Here is a 22,154-nt window from a genome sequence, read left to right on the forward strand (position 1 = left end):
AGTGGGAGCTGCCTCATTATGAGAAGCTTCATGACAGAAATTATATTCTGGTGTACTTTATAGCTGAAGCTGGGTGGTGGATATGGTGGTGTTATTTTCTTCCCAAATGGAAACTGTATTGTAATTGAATGCAAAAATCTGGTATCTGACCTAGATTCATAAAATATTAAAGGAAACCTGGCTTCTATTTTAAATGTCTTTATATTCTCCCATAGAACTATGCTGTTCTAAAGACTATTTTAATGAATATGCTCCTTTTGTCTGCAGATAACAGCCAATGCTGATATCAGAAATCCTTTCAGACAATGAGAGGGGTAGTGTGTCTTATCATATTTGTGACATAAAGTTGTTAGAGGCAGATTTATTTAAAGATTATAAAAGCTGGGTCATCCTGTTCCACCTCTGAGCTTAAACTGTTTATCATTGAAATAAACTAAGTCCACAATACCAAGTAAATGCACAAGCTAAAATTGTGTGTTCATTTGTTTGCAGCTTCTGCATAAGAATTCATTAGAAAAATTGGAAAAACATGATGCTGAATCCCTGTTGTGCTTATAAGTAATTTGCTTTAGAGAAAAAACCCTGAATGCTCTAGAAAATAATCCACCTGCATACAGAACTACTTTTTTATTTAAAAAAAGGATACATTCTTCTCTACATGTGCATGGTGTTAATCAGAGGAAAACTCAGGCCATGTTCTTATGTAAAACTAACAGTTGTTCATACCTCAGCTCATCACAGGACTTAGATCATTCCAATCCTTAACTTTCATCTGGGAAACGCCTTTTTTTTTTTTTTTTTAACAAAAACAAATACAGTTTAGATGACTCAAAAGGTCATTGATTTGTAGTGTTAATCTTCTGCAGGAAGATAAGATTTACCTGGCACTTATTCTTCATTTATTAGAAAAGCAAATATATTGTTATCAGGTTCCTCAACAAGTCTCAGATGGACAACAATATGGGGGGAGATTGACTACATTGATTCTTTTAATGTTTCTTTTTCAGATCAAGATGGTAGACAAGATGAGGATGCTGTTGAATCAATAAAAACTGACAGCAATGATGGTATTATTTCAAGTCCAGTATCCCTGATTATTAAACAGCTGAGTCAGTGATCATGGTAATTATTTGGCAAGACATGCACAGTCTCCAGTCACTTCAGTTGTACTTCTTTTTTTATAACTGTTTGTATCGTAATTATGTCCCCTTACTCTTAAAACCAGCAGTTAATTAGCATGAAGTCATATATACAAAATAGTATAATACAAATTTGGAAAATTTACTTTGAACAGTAGGATAGTTCTCTAAAAAAAAAAAAAAAGAAAAAATAAGGTATTTCATACTTTTAGATCTAACATTGACTGAACTGTCTTAAAAAATACAAACCCAGTACTTAAAATTGATGATAGTACCTCTAACAGTTAATACTTTTCTCATCTGTCTTAGCCTTCTTTTCAGAGACCAGAGGTGTACTGTTAGATCCTATCAGTCTTCACGGTTTTTAATGCTCTGCAATGTGATATCCTAGAGCTAGTTTGATTTTTTTAAATGTTTTTTTTCAAGGCGTGAGACATCTTACAAAGCAACTAACAACAAGAAGCAACTCTTTGTGTGGGAAATATTACTCCTTCTTTTTTAAGCTGTAGAAGGGATTCAGTAATGCTATCGCCTGTATATTCTTCAGAGAGATACAAAAGGTACTTTGGAAGAAAGAATGGCATTGTTTAAAAAATTTTCACCTGTAATTTTGAGAACTAAAATGACTGCTGCTCATCACTAGTAAGTCAAACTATAATAAATTGTTCTATACTTCTGTAGTCATCCTGTATTTTATTTTATCACAGGTATTTTAGAACACTTCTGAGAGATTTTTGTATGTAGATTCATTTCAGGTTCATCAATTTCTACCTCTCTGCATTGATCTCCTCCTCTGGTAACAAAGTGCATGTTCACAAAGGGTAGATAAAACAATAAAAGCTATAAACTATTAAGACAACATGTTTGATACAAATTGGATTTTCAAAATATGCCTTGGTTTATTTGAATTCTTGGGTTAATTATAGAATACAGCATGTCAAAATTGTTATTGAGTTTGTATTTTTTCAAGATTAAAAATCACTGCCTTTTATCTTTTGAGATAAATATCCTGCTGGTAATCAAACACTGTAAATAAGACTTGTGATTTTTAGAGATCGTTATGCTAATTATCCTATAAATCTGAGTTGTATGCCAAACTGTTTAAGCCATTTAAGATCATACTGGGGTTTTTTTGCATGTTGCAAATTAGACAGTTCATGGTTATTTCTTAGATATGTTGATCATAAAGGGTATCTAACAGATTTTCCAGTACTTAGCTGTACCACTTGCTTCTTTCTCTTTTCTTCTTGTCTATGATGTATGATTAATCATAGATTACTTCATTTTGTTTCATTTCATTTACAACATTTATGAGCTTCACTTTGTCGGTATGAAATGCTTGTCCCCTTCTTTCCTTTCCAAAGTGGCATAATTAGTGTTAGCATCTTTTTTAACAGGCTACATAAAGTTTAGTGGCTGGATTAAATCAAGTCATTAACATAGTGTGCTATACAATTTGCCCCTATCTCTTTTCGTTTCCAGTACATCAAAGTGCCACAGAGTGCCAGTGTAATTGGGCCTTGCTAGCTTGTCAGGTTCAGTCAGGCTGATGGCTGCTGCTTTTACTAAAAAGCTTCCAGGCATGATAATTAATAGAGAAAAGAAGTCTGAGAAATGTAAAAGTTTGGACAGTTCTCTATGAATATTTCATACATTTGAATAATCAGAAGTTAACATTATCAATTTGATGTATAATACATTGATTAAAAGCCTTGTTTCAGATCCTCAAAATAGACATCAAAACTGGGAATTTGCATTTTCTTTGGCATGGTCTTTATATTAAAAAAAAAATATTAAAAAAAAAATTCCAACCCCTCCTCCCATTCACCCCCATGTCTACACTGTATCCTTACAGGAGATTATACAGCTTTCAGTTATCACAATAAAATTTACTGCTGTCAGCTTCCAAGTTGTCTTAAAATGTGCCATAAGCTAATTACTGGCAAAGCCAATTTATTCAGTGCTGGTTCTGTTATTTTCTATAGGTCTGTCTTTTTTGTTGCAGATACTGTGAGTGCATTCTCTTGCTCTAATAGCAGGTTTTTGATAACTGTCATTTACCTGTACCTCTAAATTAAGATCTCAAGGTCTAATTAGTTTTGACATGAAAATCCCTCTTAAACACCATTAAAAAGCAATACCAGTTGCTCACGGTTCTCCTGGTGAATGAAGCATGTTTGTGCAAATGTGAGAAGATGTAAAACATAAAACCTATATACACCAAAGCAATAGATACTTTTTATTATGCTTTTTTTGTACAACTGCTTGACTAGCGCATTTCCTCCTATGTGATATCTGTATTCACTGAAAAAAGGAAAATTATTTGGACATTGTATTGCAGTTTTAAATTTTAGCTGACTTGATTTCTCTTTACACTAATTTTCTGAAGGACTTGAGTGCCTTTGGTGTACTTCAGGGAGATTGTTGAGTGTTCAATGTTTTCCTCAAACTGGCTTATTTTGTGAATATCTAGTCAGAATTTAGAGAACTAAAATTTTAGGGGTTTAGTATTACCTCGTGTTACTGAGTTGGCTTGATTCTGCTGGGCCAGAAATAATAATCCTTTGTATCCTCCTAGTCCTGTCCTTTCTTCTGTAAGAACCTGGGGAAGTACTGCACCAGCATATTTAATAAAACAGAACCATCTTATCACAATAAGGTACAAGTAACTTATTAAAACTTTATAGTTAGTACTTTCAAAGAATACTAGTGGGTCTAAGATTACAAAGGAGCATTTGCCATTCTCCATCACTGAGGTGATTGTTTGTGTTATGGTCACTATAGTCCAGGAACTAAAGTAAAAGAGAGAAAGTTTAAAGAATCCAGACAATACATAAGTTGTCTTTTGCCATGATAAAGTTTGAGATGACTGAAGTTTGAGTAGGCACTATGCTGAAATGATGGATTTACAACTTCCATCTACCCCCTGTCAAATATACTTTGAAGTCGTAATTGGAAGCATGTACTGAAAGTCATTCTTCATGAAGGAAGAAATGGAATAAGAGGGTGAAGTAATACCAAAAACCCCAAACATCAGCTTTTAAAATTATTGAAAACTAACAAATCTTAAGTCATTAGGTAACCCATTATTTTTTAGGTAACAAATAATACTGATTAGTTAGAATATGAAATTAAGTAGAAAGTCAGATTTGAGGCTGAATACATGGGCCCATGGGAAAAGCATCAGCAAGAGTAATTTTTAACCCTGCTGGTAATTTTTTTGTGGTCATGAATAAGAATGCCCCTTAGTTGCTTGCTGGAGATACTGTTTATAAGAGCCTATCGACATGGAAGTTGATTATGGTGACTTTAAAGTAGAAAGGAGTATTTTTCTGACTGGATGTCTAAAAAAAAAAAAAGATAGCATTTGAAATTAAATTTTAATTTTGATTGGTTGTGTTATCTATATTACCAAGCATAATTTTTTCACACTGGGTATTCTGAGAATCAAATTCTATTAGTTTTTGAATGTCTGTATGGTCCCTACGCAATACTGTCATGATGAGGGAGGGATACATTATAAAATATTAAATAATAAAACTCTGAATAAAAAGAATAGTTATATTAAAAATGTGCAATTTGATATATTTCTTCCACTACGGATGCACTCAAAAAATGAGGAATTTGGGCTCTGTGCTGGATAAAATGGCAGCAACCAGAGTTCTATACTTTGTCACAAATAGATTTTTTTAGTTCAGTGTGTTCTTAACTCTAGGCAGAGCTGAGGGGGTTGCATGAAACCTTATTATGGTGCTGACCTTGGGCCATTGTGTTCTCCTCCTGGCACATGGCAAGACAGTGTGCAGGGAAACATTACATGTGCCTTTCCCTCCTTCACTGTAGATTCACCTCCAGAAGAGCTGTTCAACAAGGAGGCATCTCTTTGCCGCAGGTCTTAGGGAGAGTCCAAAGTGCATGCACTGTAGGAAGTCCCATCCACTTGGAGAAGGAACAGGGAGCATTTCCACATCCCTCTTTCTGTTCTCACATCTACACCATTGTGGGGAAAAGGTAAAAGTAGAAAATGCTGTTCCTAACGTGAAAAGTCACTGCATACAGAACTAGAATAATTTTTTGTAATATGTATTTTTATGTGTATGTGATTCTGTGTTGCCTGTTAATCATAATTACTTAATGAAAAATGTTTGTGTCTCTGAACACTTGAGTTCCATTGACATTCCTGTGATAGCATTCCTTTGTGGCTCTGTTCTGACCTTGTTAATATGATGATCACAAGAATTTAGCAATTCATGAGGAAGAGGAGGACTTGTCATTGAATAAATACATTTGTCAATCAAGTAATATCGGTAATCGTTGAAGTGTCGATAGTAAATTGATGATTAATTGTGGTTGTTAGAGAATACCTTGTAGTTTATTTTACATGCTCTCTGCCTGAAATGGAAGAAAATAAGTGGAAATAAATATAGAAATTGTTAAGGAGTAAAGTGTACATACTTTTGAGTGTTTTTCAAGATAGGATTCAAGTTGGTCTTACAATTTAGAAGTTCCCTTTATTTTGAGTTTTTCAGGGGCCATATATTAGTTAAAACTGTGGATGTAAAAAATAGGAACATTGTTCCTATAAGAAAAGTATTTTCAACTCCGTTGTTCTGTGCAGAAAGCACTTATTTCTGTGGGATACTATTGTGTACCATTTGAGTCAGTTGGAATTTTACTGTTCACATCCAAGTCATAGCCTTTTAGTGTGACCAAAAAGGAAATCAGAATATGGAATATACAGCTTCTTGAAGGTGGCAGTCAGGACTGACTGTTGAATTAACGAAAGGGTTTTTTAATCTCAGAAAGATCAGAAAAGTTGCAATGTAAATTTTGTACAAAATGTCCAATGCATTTAGTACTTACCCAGATCCTGAAGCTTGTTGGAGTTCATTCTTCCAAATCTCTGGGTAGCATTAATTACAGCATTGGTATTAAATGGTCAAGAAAGAATTATGACATAGACCAAGTATCTTGCCCATGTTTTGTTTTCCTTACCTGAAATGAAAGCACCGATCCAGTTTCTCAGATTCCTTGAAAGCATTTAATAGTCTTTATTTTAAAATGTGCCCATTCTCTCTCTTAGAAGAAATTTTTTATTATATCTTGTTTTAAATTCTAAATGTAAAGACTCATTTTATTCCCATTAAAGTAGAATGATTTGTGGGCAGTAATTGACAAACTCTCCATTGTTCACTTGAATAGTACCTAATAAATGAGACCAAGGCTTAAAAAAAAACTTAGGAAAAGATTTAAAGAACCTATTTCACTCTGCATCACAGAAAAATAAATGGTTTAAAAATTAATTCCTATCATGTGTTGGATGCTATATGTATTTTCAGCATGGCTACATAATATGGTTTTGTATTAGTGGTGAAATATGACATGCTAGCTATGCTGTTCTTAAGCAGTTCTATATTTTTTTATTTGTAAATACCTTTTTTAATCAGACTTTGATTGTGCTATATTCACATTTAACATTAATAAAACTCAAAATAGTCTTGACTATTAAGCTCCAAATTAATTTTTTTTTCTCCAATTTTCTAATAGTATGGCTCAGTCATTTGCTTCCTTATAAGTTAGAAAGCGGAATACCTGGATTTACCCCATTAGCCTTGAAAAAATGTAATATTCTTTGCCTACTGTATGCAATTACAAGTGTTAAATATGTCAAACAAATTTTAAAATATGTAAAAGGGATACTTTATAATACAGGATATTGTATTTGGACTTGATTCATAAGCTACTGTCTGTGTACAAACTAGTCTGACATAGCTGCTAAATACTTTGGGGCGAACAAAACCACTCAGCATATCCCTTTAAATACAGATGCTAATACATCTGTTCAGTGCAAGAAGAAAAGAGTTGTTTCTGAAGTAAAATTAGACAATAGAGCCAATTTCATTTTTTATGCATGTGAATGTAGAGTGCTTGAGGTTATTAGTTGAAACTGAGTAACCTTTCCAGGCTTTCATCTCTTTCTTTTCAAATTTGAATATGAAAAGCATATTCAAGTCAGAGACCATCACTTTAATGACATTTGGCAGTCATTTGATTTATTAGATTTTAGAAAAAAAAATTCCTTTAAATATTTCATCATTCTATGCTAATCCCAGTAATATTGCCAGCTGAAGCCATGTACCTGTATTAGTGGAGACAGAATGGTGTGGAATTTTTTCTGTCATCCTAGTAAAATTTCCATGAATCTACTGAATAATAAAACAACCTTATTGAAATATTCAGATTTGGGTTTTTAGTTAAAGTGTCTTAGGATACATAATGAAAGGAAATGTCTTCTGAAAAGAGGGGGTAAAATTACTTCATCAAATATTGAAAGGACTTGACAGCAATGGAAATTGTTCTATATGATGGATATTTTTACAATAGGATACACCTCCTTTTCAGTTTGATTAATTACGTAATTTGCTTGGAAAAATGTAAGCTATCTCCATAATTAATTAAGAATATTGACTTGCAGTTCAAACACTGAATCTAGAAAGCTAATCTTTTGAATACAATTTAGTACTTCAAGTGATTTAAGTTTACAATCAAAAATTGTCAAAATATTTCCATATAGGGGAAATATTTTCAATAAAGTTATGAACTTGAAAAGAAATGAAAGAAGTGAAAAAAAAATATTTTTGACATCTCTGTACTCCAACGTGTTCTGTTTGCTCTTTGAAGAATGTCATCTTTCAGTGCTCGCCTACGTACTCCAATGTGGAACCCATAGTGGCTTTTCTTTCTTCAAATTGCAGAGTTATCTAAGGAAATACTTGAGACTCTTTCTGTTGAGTCTGCCATTCACACTTAAATACATAAAGCTTATTACAATTTATCTGTACACAATACTACAGACCTTGCCAAACACAATGAAACAATTTTACAAGGGAGAGAAAAATGTGATTTTGGTTAAAGATAACAACAAAAGGCTCTGGTGAAGAACAATTGGGGTATTACTTTTATTATCCTATTGCTAATTTTAACTTCTAAAGGTATGTTTGATTTAAATAGGCAGGTTCAGTGTATGAATTTGAATTCCATGTAAATACAGTGTTACTCTATGTGCCTGGATATTTTGTGACTTGATGGATTTTTATTTAACTGTTCATGGTATAGTCTGCAAGAGGCACTAAGAATTCTCTTTCATTTGGAAAACTTTGGTAACTAATATTTCAAGCAGTTACAGGACCGTTTTGCTGTGTAGCTAAAAATAATGGCAACTAAAATTAGTGGTTCAGACAGCATTTGTGCATGAAGATAACTTTAACCTAGTCTTCCCAAGCAGACTATGACTATTGCAAAAATATTTTAAACACTGAATATATATCAGTAGCTATTGCAAAAATATTCTTAATTGCAAACCCTGGGGCTTTACATTCTGATTGTGTCTATGTCAAAATCAATCAATCAGTGTTAATCGTACAAAGCAGCCTGTGACTTACAGAGGTGTAGGTTTGTTTTGTGTTAACGCTTCAAGAAACACAAAAATAATTTGTATTATGTCAGTGTTTAGTTTTTAAATAGGAAGTCGAAAAGATCTGGATTAAGATTACATCACTTGGTCATGCCAAGTTACGAATCACTTCAGGTGAAACAATCCAGCAGCTGTGTTTGGAATGCAGATGAAATGATCTCCTTGCAGAGGACACCCCACTGTCACTCCCCAAACCAACAGGTAATCAGAGGAGTCACTGATGTAGTGATGGTTTTTAAGAAATGAGGTAAGGATGCAATTGTTAAGTATAAAATGAAATAGTAAAGTAGGCTTGTGGAAGAAATGGTAACATTACAATAAATTTAAATATGCTGGGAGCACTTACATTTTAAAATTAGGTTGTACGTAACTAAAATATATGCATTCTTTTTAAAAGAGCATCATGAACTAATTTTTCTATTGGTACATGATACAACAAAAGAAAAACATCCTATCAACCACGTACAACTAAAATACCATTGGAAAGAGAAAATTTGTAATTGGACTTGATCACCACTTGCAAATACTCACTGTTCTTCTAATAAGAACTTTTTAAAATGGGAAATTATCCATATTTATCCATATTTAATAGAGCATGTTACATATAAGAATGTCTGTAATAAGAAAACATAATATTTTCCGTGCTATTTCATAGTATTTCAATTATTGACTGACTTTTTTTTCTGTTAAAGTCTGTTTCATTTAAGATTCAGTCTGAGTGCTTCAAGTTGTCTTGGACTTTTATCAGAGAGTGTCCTGCAGCAGGTGAATCAGTTTGCTATTTGTGACAAACCAATTGCCAGACTTTCAATTTAAACATTCTTTTAAAAATAATTTTGTAAAAGTGGCTTTGCAAAAGTGGTGTCATAGATCTTTAAAACTGGTACCATCTATAAACCTGATTTGAGAATGTGACTTGCCAAAGAATTCCCTCGTTTAGATCCTCCCAATACTTATAAACTATTGGATTATCCTGTAGTTGAAGACTGAAATCCCTCATAGACAATGATCATCAACTGTTGCTGTAGTGGAACTGCCCGTTTGAGAGGGACAGTAGAGGAGCGGGCACAAATATTAACTTTGGTGAGTCTGAGGATGGTGGTCTTTATAAGGTTTTAGGGAAGAAAAACAAACCCACAAAAATTAATAGTGCTGCAATGTCTTTCATTTGCTGAGGCTGCTCCCATTCCAATGAATGGGATTTCTGGCATCATGGAGTAAATAAGACATTACATAAATTATAGCTTTTTATGATCTGAACAGTATTTATCTTACTGGCTTCTGTAAACACTTCTAAAAGTTCTAGGTATGCAGACAGCTGAAATAATTGTTTTAAAACCTCATTGAAATAATAACATAAGCAAATAAAAGCTTTTTAATGCTTTTGATTTCTCTTGCATCTTGAATTCTAATTTCTTTGGTTATAATAATCAGTGGTGTAAGCATAGCATTAGTTTTCTACGTATTTACTCTGCAAAGTTAAACTAGCAAAATACAGCAAAGTTATGATGAATACAGAATAAGATTTCAGATTTTTCAGACAATTATGAAATTTCAGTACATTTCAAGCTGCCTTATATGAAAATAATGTTGTGCTATTGTATTGTAGAGACTGTGACTCAAAAGGCTTTCCAAAGTGCTGTATTGTATTATTTCTGTTAATCATAACCTGGCTTCATAACTTCGAGATTTCTGTTTGCTGCTTAAGTATCAATTACAGAACTGTTTAAACTTCCAAATATCCTAACAAATCACTATCAAGAAGTGTTTTTTGGTCTTAATTGCTTCAGGATTGTATTCTGCAGCGTAATACTAATAGGGTTGTTATTTGCAGAGGTTTGCTTGGATGATTGGTCATCTAATTTCTGCTCAAGATTAGCTTTGCATACACGGGAGAAAAAAAACTAATGAGTCTGCTTTTTGATAAAGCCAGTTGAGAAGCCAGTAAGATAATAGTAATGAAATCTGCATGTGTGTTTACTATAGCTTTGCTGCATCTCTTATTCATGTCTAATTAGATTTGAGTATGCTGAATATTTGAGGTTAATTGAATATTTTCTTTAATAAAAATGAGATTTGCATGGGTAGAAAGAAATTTACTTTGAGCTTAGAAGGAACCTAATAGTCTTTTAGACTTCTGCATGGAGAAAATCAGAGTAAGTCTATAAGTAATCTAAAAAATCACTAATTCTTATATAATAAAAAAGCATTTTATATTATCTATAACTGGAACAGCTTGACTGTTTTCAAATCATCTTAGCTGATACAGAAGGCTCTGTGAGATTCACTGCTTAAAAAACATTTTAAGTTTTTCCATGCCTTTTGCACGTTCTTTGCTGTTGTTGCCTGACCTGTGAGATACCAGAAGATACAGGAAATCTCGTTGAGAAACAATATAATAAAGCTCCATTGATCTGGACATACAGGACCCCACAAATTCCCGTTTTCACAGGTGGTTCAAGCATGTAATGTGACATAAACTGGGATTTTTCTACTGTGACTTTTTCACTATGAATGGTTAGAAGTTCATTTTCTTTCTTCCAAGGTCTTGGAACAGCAACTTGAATGGGGAAGTTTATGCACTGTGGGATTGCACTGCAGACCCCTTGATTTCCCGTGACATAAAGTGTTGTATCTACTGCTGACCACACTGACTGAGGAGCTGTGTGTTTGTTTTGGCTGGGATTTGTTTTGGCACAGTGTTGTGTTGATGTTAAATGGTGTTAGTTATCACATTAGGCAATTAACTGATATTTAAACTTTTCAATTCAGTTTAAAATTGTGTGCCAGAAATTTTCCAATCAAGTCACCATATAGTCTTTAAAGTAGTGGCAGTTTCACATTCAGAAAATCATAAGGAAACATGTTAGTCTGAGCAAACAAAGCCCAGTCTCCCACACATATAAATGCATCTATTGATGCTTGACTGTTAATTTCAGTAAAATAAACATTTTTCTTGTCAGGGCCACAATTAATTAAATGATGAAGCTATGGTTAGTTCATAAATGCTGCTAATAAAAAACGTTCTTATTTTATTCAATAAAAAGACTTAAATGTGAAAATGCTGAGATGGCAAGAAAATTACTAGAAAACAAGACTGATAGAAGGCTGAAGTGTGTTCTTATCACTGTATAGAGTAGTTACAGAGAACAGGCAATGGAAGTAGAAGAAAGACCTATGAACTTCTGCAAAGAATTTATTTGAAATTTAATTGGAAAGCTTTCTTTTCTTGACAGCTTTTCTCTCTTAAGTGAATGGGGTGGCTCTTTGAATAACTTGAAGTGCAAGTAGACCAAAAGAACGCGAGGTGAGGGGAAGACGATGGGGTGTATTTTTTATTAAAAATAAACTTCTGAAGAGGTGGATTCTTCAGTATAACTCAAATGTTAAGGCTTTGCATCAGAAAACGTTATATTTCTGTGTGTTTATTCCTTTTTTCCATTAAAGCTCCACATTGTGAAACATCTTTTTCTTCACTGTGATGAAACTGCTTCATCACAGAGCTGTTTTATAGAATGTGAACTATGAAAAAAATATAACAGAACAGCTGTGTTAAAGTTTTGAATTGCAAAGATTTCTGACAAGTTTCCAGGGTCAATGTAATCTTCACCTTTTAGTACTTTAGGAGTAACTTTATAATCTCAGATGCAAACTGTCACAAGTTAATTTTGAATTATTTTTGCAATTAATTGGATAGAAACACAAGATGTTCCATGCCTTGGAGCTATGTTGTGATTCTAAGTTCAGGCAGTACTCTAGGTGATATGAAAGCATGTTATTCATCAGGATCTAAAAATGTATTTTCACTATGGTTAATCATTTTCCCCAGACTTGAATGGAGTTCTTGTGCCTAATGTGTTACGTACAAGTCTGAATTTTTCCATTGAGTGAAATGAATTTGAACTCTTTGGATTTGTAAATAATTTCCATTTAAAATTGTTTTAGATACAGAATTAGTAAACTTAGGAAATTCCATTTGGAATGCTTCTGGGAAAGGGAAGAATCTGTTGATGTGGCATTTCCTTTGAAGTTCTCTGGCTGTCCATCTGTCTCCCTGCTGCCTCCCCATCGCTTCCTGTGGTGGCCCCAGGAGCACTTGGCCATGAGAGCAGCACATGTGGAAAGTCATCCACATGTCCAGAAGAATAGCAGATGACAATAACAGCTTCTTTTAACCTAAGAAAGAAATTGTGAGGTGGAAACTAAGGATTCAAAGGTAAAACACCAATGCTTTGCTTTCTGTTAGTAAAGAAAAAGGTGGCAAATTGCAGATTCCTTTGACTGAATGACTCAGCAACTGGACTGGCTGTTTTCTGATAGTAACCCATTCCTAGGAGCAGTTCTGATGGCCAAGAGCCGAGGAGCAGCTTTGGAGAAAACTGGAAAAGCAATAGCTCTGAAAGGTGAGAAATAGAGATATGTCCTTCAGTGAATCCCTCTGCAAGGAGTTGAGGCCTTCTTTATGTCTGCTCATGCTGCTGCATTCCAATACTCAGCTCCTTGGTAGAATTGGTACTTTCTTTTTATACAAATAAGTTTATTTTGGACAGTGAAATACATTAAAGATTTCTCTCAGTGCACAGGAAAAGGAAACCTTAATGTGATGTGGAGAGTGACAAAAATCTCGGGGGTACAGTGAGAAGTAACTAGAAGAGAGGGAATATGACAAATGTTGGAATTTAATGACAGACAAATTTCTAACTACACCTCCTCCCCTCAAAAACAAATGAAAACAAATGAAGAGCTATGTTTGATTCTTAGAGGGTTATATTGATTCTAGTTTTGTCCTATCAAAACTTTTTCATTTACATTTCTTTCTTTAAAAAAAGATTAAAATTAATTCAACGCTATTTCAGTTTTTAAACCCTTTCACTGTAGTGTATTGATACTTGCAGACTGATACCATTTGCAAGAAATCTGCTACTTTCTTAATATAAGATGCCCCAAAACTTCTTGAAGAATTTCTTAAAACCATGTTTCTCATTCTTTTAGTATGTTTTCCAAACCAAGGCTAACTTTCACTGTGGGTCATCTTAATAGTCCAAAAATTAAAAGCTGATCCTTGTGTTTGTATTTTAAATTAAAACAATGAGAGGCTTTCAGAGCGCTCGCACACACTCCCCAGGCTGTGGATTTTCTCCAGTCCATTGGTCTAGAGGTTTCTCTTATTGAAATATTGTGGCAGGAAAGGGGGATTAAATTACTGAGGCTGTCAAAAAGGACAAGCACTCTGCCATACATTATCATTATCACTAGCTTCCTCAGTGGAAGAAAACGCAGCAAATCACTTCAAATACAAAGCAATAAAGACCAGTGGCTTTTAAAATCATGACTGCTATTGCCATTAACAGAAAGTGACAGCTGTGTGGCATGCTTAGATGCTGCTTGTATCTTTTTTGACAGTGTGCACATAAACCTGCCAGTGACACACCATTAGATCACATGACCTTTCAAATTTGATTCTAACATTGCTGCTTTTCCTTAGAAAAAAGAAAGAAATGTTTATTTTTTCTTTGTTCTTTTCCTCATGTTCTTTCTTCTAAAAGGTGAAAAACAATTGATACTGATATTAATTCTGCTTTGCGTTGCAGTGCTAAATGTGGCTCAGGCAGATAATTGTGCAGGAAAAGAGTATCTCAATTCTGTTCTTCTAAAGCCAGATCAGCACACTGACAGGTACATGTTAGTGCTGAAAAACTGTTATAGGTCTTTGTAAATGATGATGGTGGTTTGCCTTGTTGTTTGTCTCTGTTGAGAAGGTATCCCTGAGAAGTTAATACCTGCCTAAGTAACTAATTAGAAAAAAAAAGTTGTTTCAGCTAGGAACAATACCTGTGTTCTAATCTTATTTCTTCCCTGAATATGTTCATGTGGCGTGGAAGATTGCAGCCTCACTTAATGTTGGTTTAGTGCTGTGGTTTGGGAGTTTGTTTGTTTGCTTCTCTCGCTTTTAACAATTTTATTTTGCAAAAGGGAGATTCTATCATCAGTGTTCTATCACTAATGAATTTGAAAAGTACATTTCTACCCCATGTAGTGTAGTACATTCATTGCTTTCTGAATTCAGAGTACTAAAAGGAGACTAAGAGCTGCAGAAAGTGTTCTTTGGCCCTAGAATTTCTAAAAAAAAAAAAAATATATATATATATATACACACAGATGTAGCTATTATATGGATACATATGGGAAAGAGTATAAATTAGTCTTGTTCAATTTCAATAATAATTTTTTTCATATTCAATTTTTTTTGATTGCAATAGCGTATATGCATTACTTTGAAAGAATGAGTGACATCCTTTGATCCTGTTTTCTCTTAAAGAATGGAATAATTATTAAATCAAAGACTGATTTAATTCACAGAAGAGTAGGATACCTGCTGATAGTATTTGAAGTGTTGGAGTTACTTGTAAATCTTTGAAATATGTGTTTATCCACAAATCACGGATTCACTCTGCAGTTAGGAAGAGAGCGATCTCTCTTCATTTCATTTCATTTCCGTTCTGTAGCTGAGATTCATGTTTTGGCCAGAAAACAGGTTTTACTGGAATGGAGCAGGGAACACCATGAAATGATTACTTGTTGGGATGGAAATATGATACCAAAACATTCTTAAGTTTGGAGATTTAAAAAAAAAAAAATTTAAAAAATCATTTAATAAGCAAGGAGAAGACTTGCTTTACCATGTGGATTAGGAAAGTGGGTAACATTCTACTAAAACACATTCTGCTAAGATTTGAGAATATTGAGAATAAAATACTCTTTTTTTCTTTTTTTTTTCTTTTTTTCTTTTTTTTCCTCTTTTTTCTTTTTTTCTTTTTTTTTGGTGGTTCATGAGGGATAATTCAGCAAATAGCTAATCTGTGTGCTGCAATTTCTCCTATAAATACTTACATATCTGTACTAAATATTTTACAAACCTAAGGTAAAAGAAGGTAAGTAAGCTTTTTCTCTGACCAGACACATTCACCCTCTACATGTGCCATCATGGTCCTGTCCTCTGGGTTACCAGGTAGGTTGTTTTCTGCAGTTATTGGTGTGTCTGGTTTGGCCTGTCGTGAAGTTTCAATTCTGTCATGAGTAAACAGGAAGGCAGGAATTTCAGCAGTAGTCCAGTTCCCCACTTTATCCTAGCAAGGACCACCAAGAAACAAAATTTATGAAAAGATTCTGCTCTTACACCACAAGTTTCCAAATCTATGCATTTTAAACCTAGCCTAGTTATATCAACACGTGTTTTCTATCACAAGCTTTACAAACTAGTATCAGAGCTTTTTCAGCTGAAACAGGAACTCAGCTAAACTAATGCTTTAAAGCTCAGGAAACCAAATTATCAAGGATATAAATATCATTGAAAATTGCCTGCAGATGGTTGAGCCTGACACTTTATTAGTGTTTGTGCTATGCCAGATTATTGAGCATAGACAGTGTATTATGTATATTAATTAGTGTATTAATTAATTTTTTTTTCCTATCACAAAGAATGTTGTTAGAAACAATACTTATAATGATTGGATACATATTGGAACATAAATAAATAGACTTGCCACATGCTGGTTAGTCTTCCAAAAGCAGAGTCACTTTAATGAATCTCTTGAGAAAGATAAATATTCTCAGGTGTTAAAAGATACATTAATATAATACATAAAATTACTGCTAAGACAAAATTACTGCTAAGCCAGAGTTGCAACTATAGCCTAATTCTGTAGTTGAAACAGAGCCAATTTGACCATGAAAATAAAGAATTTCACAGCTTTATACTCTTTTAGTTTATACTTGCAAGTAAATAAATGTAGATTGACATGGCATTTACACAGGAAAGTATGTTTATTTTATAGAATCCTGAAATCATTTAGATGAGAGAACTTTAGAGTCACAAAATCCAACCAATACCCCAGCACTGCCAGTTCCACCACTGAACCATGTCCCCAAGTGCCCCATTTACACTTTGAAATACCTCCAGGGTTGGTGACTCAGCCAATTCCAGGGCTTGACAACTCTTTCAGTAACTAATTTTTTTCTAATATCCAATCTAAAATTTATTTGGAGTGGAGTTTACTGTACATTTAAAGATAAGATTTCAAAACAAAGTTGATTTTTCTCTTCTTTCAGTTATTGATATGGAATCACTTTAAGTGTTTATTAGAAATGTTGAATTTGGTTCCGTATTTGAACAAATAGTGACAGAAAATATAAGAATATATGCTGTTAAATAGAGTTATGTAAAATATATGAGTGTAGTTCTTTTGACAAGCATCTTTATGCTTTCAGACAGTCATTGTCTCTATCATTATTAGGGAGGTTTTGTCAGAACACTTGCTTTTTCTTATAGCTATAATGTGTGACAGAGGAAGCCTTTTTGGTTTGTTTCTTTTTCTGTATAATAGAGATTCAAATTCTTCATTTATTTTAGGAAGCTATACTTGCTAATATTTGTAAAAAGTTTGGGATAAAAAAAGGACATAAAATTATTATTTCAGCATCTGAACCCTGTCATTACATGTTCAAGTCTTTAAATCAGTTAAAAGGACACATTTCTGGCAGTCCATTTAACTGTGTCGCAGTTATTTTTTATTCTTCCACTCTAATCTTTCAGCATTTTAAGAGTGTAGAAATGTTGGTCCTGTAGAGAAAGTTACCTGATTCCTCATGCCAGCCTGTAGCTGAAATGCTTGCAGACCTGGAGGTAGAGTGTGTGCTCTTCTGACAAGTGTCAGGAGAGACATATGTGAGGAGTGGAGGAATCCGTGTGTCTAACAGTCACCCTGCTGTGATAACAAGAGTGAACAGCTTTATGCAAGAGGTTTCCAGGCTGATCCTGACAGGTGCATCATTTCTTGGTGGGGAATGATTGTTATTCCAGGAAACACACTATATGAAGTCATTGTTCTCCCAAGAAAATCTATGCATCCATGTTACAGGGGAGTAGAGCACGTGTACAGTCATTAGCTTCACATTAATATGCAACATTGACACACAGAGTTTTCTCCTTCCTGCTCAAAAAATGGCTGATCTCCGGGATAAAAAAAATTAGAATCAAATTTGCCTACGTAAGAACTTTTGTCCAGTCACTCTAAATTACCTGCTGGTGAGAATGCCTTTAAGTGTTATCCTAAAAACAATAATAACTAATTGTCCAGGCTTTTCTGCTTCACTGTAAAACACATTTTAAGTTAAAGGCACTTCTAATTTTTTCACTTTTCATTAGCCAGACAAGTTTCATTTAGTTCTCTAGTCTTTCTTCCAGTGGCTAGCGAACGTCTTCCCACATGGTGCTTTTACCAGCATGTCAAAATTTCTTCTCATTCTGTCAGTAAGTTTGGGATACCTGCATGGAAGTGAGAAACTGGTGTTACAGAAATGAAATGTGGAAATCAGCTAGAGAGAAAATCTAGGATTCTTGAGAGAAGTATGGGAGAGGAACACTATCCATAGTAAGAAATCCTTGTGTAAATTTGGTATACCAACTCCCATCAAAGTAGATTCTCAGGCAGTTTAAACTGTGTCTTTTTAAGCCATTGAGCCTGAAAAGAGAGCTCTTGCAATTTTTGGTAAATTAAGAAGACAAGTTAAAGCATGCCAAATATCATATTTAAATATTCTCTCAAACCTTTTGGAATGTTTTTTAGAAGTACAAAACCCAAGGTGATTGTGGTACCATTCTTGGAGTCTAGTTGGAGTATTCCCGTGAAATCCAGAGTGCAAAACTCCTCCTTCCTGCTTAGCAGCAAAGATTTAATCCAATATCATCTTTTAAGCATATTGGAACTATGTGGTGTTAGAGGGGCTGTTATTTTCATCTGTTTTATTGAAGCTTGACCTATTCATGTAAAATACCTGTGTTTGATCTGAACCACAGGGTGGGTCTGTATGAATGACACTCCCCTTTGGCTGTAAGATGCTGTCTCAATTTTTACTAGGCCTGCTTTTAATTTATGTTTTAGTGAAAATTTTGGTAATAGTTGGTACCCTTAAGTGATAAAAGTTAATTCAGCATGAATCTCTTCTGTCACTGTCTTAACTGCCACGCTGGTTTCCCCAAGAGATTAACGTTGACACTGAATCATAACAAAACAGATCTGTTCCCAAAACCCAACAGTTTTATCAAATTGTTCTTACAATTTTTAACTTGTTTTTATTCAAGTTAATATTTATCTTGCACATCTAAGTATTTCTTTCTTTTTGATTAGGTTTGGGCAGTTTTGCTGCTGCTTAGCTCTGTGCCAAAATCTCAAGTTAAGTGAATTATATTCAGTGAAGACACCTGCTGTTGCAAGTGGCTGTGATAGTTTTCCTTTCTTTGCCTCCAGAAAATTTTTTAAAATATTTTCATATTTTCAGTAGGTGACTGGGTTTAGTGACAAATATTTACATGTATATATATTTTCTATGATAAATATTTGTTAGTGAGAGACAAGCACCAAAATAAACTATAAAAACATAATTGTAGTAGTTGTTGTGTTTAAAGTCTTTTGAGGAAGATTTGATTGTATTTTGTCTAACATATCCTTTCCCTTAGACTTGGATGTTACACAACTTGATTGCTACCCATTTGAAATTATGCTTATTGTAACATTTTTAGGCTGTAAAGCTCACAAACACTCACAGTTTGAACAGCATTCCCAAGACATTCCAAATATTAGTTCTAAATTCCTGTCATTTTGTCAGTCTCAGTGTTTTTGGCCCCTGCACAAGCCACTAACTCAAGGCAGCTCCAACACAGTACTGGAGTTATGTGTTTAAAAGGAAAGCCGTCCTTGGATGCAATGGGTGTAATTTAAGTTCGTGAGAGAAAAGCATATATTTTATATAGTTTCTTGTATGGTCATATGAACAAGAATTGTACCATAGCGTGGTGGGGAGGGGAAAGAAAAATGGAACATTTCTGTGATTAAACCTCTCTGTCCTTCTATTACAGCTAAATAATGCTGAAGAAAAAGGGAGGATTTAAAAAAGGGGGTCTTAGACTATTCTTGTCATGGAAAATGTTGAATTTACTTGATAGAGAGTTCTTATTTGTGTTCCACTCATAAAATAGAATGTGGTGTTGCCTTTTTTTCTGGTTTTAGAATTGATTTTCAACCCTTTTTGAAGGAAAAATATCTTTTTTCCTCCTTGTTTTTTTGTTTTGTTTGGGTTTTTTTTGGTTTTTTGTTTATCCTAAAATTTATGTGGTCAGTGATCCCCCAGAAGATGAACAGGATCTTGAATGTGAAGATACTGGGTTTGCTCTGATCAGTTTGAAAGAGATGTTCCAGAAGCAAAGAAATATCATTGAACAAGACATTGATGGTAAGTTTTAAAGATCAGTTTCTTGTAAACTTCTGTAGCTTAAAAATTACTTGTTGAATTTCTACTTTTCTCTGCAAGGGTTACTATGAAAGCAATTGTTTGACGTTTTGTCAATAAGAAATTCTTTAATACTAACTAATGACTTCCACATTCGTTTGCAAAAGTCTGCAAAAAATGCCTGCTACTGTTCCTCCTTGAAATATGTTTACAAACCAAAGCCAAAGAGCATTCCCAGCTTATAGTATTTCGTTCAAAAAACCTAAGAACTTTCTGGACATGTCCACTTGCTGTAATTCTCTATTTTGTACATCATGCTTCATTGGAATGGGACTATAAAAATGTATTTTTATTAAAATTTATGTCAGTAATTCTGTATTGTTAAAGTCTATATCTTATTCAGAGCTATAACTCCCAGAGTACCTCCAGCTTGTGTCCTCCATATGAATCCTGTTTGCCAGACAGGATGAAATATTGGTGGGTTTGGTAAGGTGTCAGTTTAGAGTGAACACCCTTCTGAAAGGGACTGTGGCCAAACCTTCACTGTGACCCATTAAAGCAAGGTGAGATGAGCAGGAGGTGTGGAATCTTCCATTTCCTGGGCTGTAGGATCATTTTTGTAACACTGGTAAGACTCCAGAAGGCTACTTGGTGCTTTCATAGACACTGAAGGAAAATGTTGTCCTTGCTTAGGGCTTCTTGTTCCCCGTGGTAGCAGGGACGTGGTTACCAGTGTGCATTTTTCTCCTACCTCTTTGTCTCAACCCTCTTTCCCTGCTGTGGTAAAGCTCGGTGAAGAGAGTAAATCTGTTACAAATAGTCCCTCTTCTCTGCCAGTCCAGGAGCCAGCCCGATAGTGGATGCAGAGCACACAAGGTACCCTTTGCAATAGCCAGAATTCCAGTCAGCCCTAGTGGAATGCCAGGCTAATGTGACTTTGCTACTTCTTCTGCTGTGTCTAATTTCTGTACCTTGAGCAACGGGGAGCTGAGTAGTGAGGGAAAGAAAAAAGCTTTCTTATCCATTCCCATTATCATGCATGATTTGCATCCGTGCTGTAGCTAAAATACTAAAAGTATGCATCGAAGTTTCAGGAGCATGATAAGGAAAATGCAAAGAATCAAATCTCCATACCCTGGAAAAATAGTATACAGATTTGATGCACTTCTTACTGTGGCTGAACCACTTAAGCTTTTCTCCAGCAATAATTTTTCTCCAAGTATTGTACAAAAACGCATCTCCTCCAAAGGTATCTTGTAGTCTCTCACTGGAAGATTGTTTTTGTTCTGTAGTTTATGTCCATAATTCCCATGGTCATAATTCCTATTTGATAAGATTGATTAGTGATATTAATATAATTTTTTACCTTTGAAAGTCACCTTTCACAAAACTCATAAAAGTCCTCATCATCATCTGAGAAAATTATTATTACAGGAAGGACTGGTTTTTGTTACTAGTTATTGTTCTGTTAAAAGCTAATCATTAGTATGCAATGACAACTGCTTCAATATTGTGAGGAGGATTTCTTCCCCTAATCAGAAGACATTTTAACTAATTTTTAGTTTGTGTACATTATATCCGTGAAAGGGATAATAATAGCTAGAAATACTTTTATTCTTTTTCTTCTCCACACTTCTGCCCTTCCCTGCAGGTGCCAGGGAAGATTCTGTTGCATCTATGACATATATCATAGCATATTTTTGAAAATTTAGAACTTTCAGAGAATTGAAATTAATTTGACGTTTATATATATCAGATCATGACAAAAGAACATGTCAGTGTATTTTCTTGGACAAAGGCATTGTAAAAGGATCTGTTCTTGAGATCTGGATACAGACTTCATTTAAATGTAATGGCACAATAAATAGAATTCCTAAGTAATATTGTACACATTCTCTGAGGTGGATTTTGGTTTGAGGGAAGAAGAATAAACCTAGACACAGGGAAATTCATAGGACACTACCACATGAAGATACAGTCATTCTTAGGTACATAAATGTCCTTCATTCTTTTTGAGACTCCAAGCACATATCTTTTTTATGTCTTGTTCCTTTCATTGCTGATTGTGTGAAAGTGGCCTCCATGAAATTTGAAGCGATTAAGCGAATGACTTAGCAAGAGGATGAGTGAAAAACACTGTAGTCAAGATATCTAACAATATGGCTCAGAGATAGGATGACAACATGAAAACTGAGAAAATAGAATTAATGTTCAGATATCAGTAATTACAGTTACCCTGTTCTTATAAGTGAAAA

General features: G+C 34.2%; 1 protein-coding gene across 1 annotated transcript in view; it reads left to right on the forward strand.

Moving 5' to 3' along the window:
- RPGRIP1L (RPGRIP1 like) overlaps positions 1 to 22,154 on the forward strand; it is a 46,866-nt gene that overhangs the window by 23,505 nt on the left and 1,207 nt on the right. The window contains 5 exon segments of the mRNA XM_027878995.1: positions 1,008 to 1,113; positions 1,115 to 1,133; positions 8,664 to 8,844; positions 14,205 to 14,289; positions 19,790 to 19,902. Of these exon segments, the coding sequence (XP_027734796.1) occupies positions 1,008 to 1,113; positions 1,115 to 1,133; positions 8,664 to 8,844; positions 14,205 to 14,289; positions 19,790 to 19,902 (504 nt within the window).

The sequence above is a fragment of the Empidonax traillii genome, unplaced genomic scaffold (assembly GCF_003031625.1).
Source record: "Empidonax traillii isolate 1590-97213 ecotype Southwest subspecies unplaced genomic scaffold, ASM303162v1 scaffold49:size1601597, whole genome shotgun sequence".
NCBI classification, from domain to species: domain Eukaryota; kingdom Metazoa; phylum Chordata; class Aves; order Passeriformes; family Tyrannidae; genus Empidonax; species Empidonax traillii.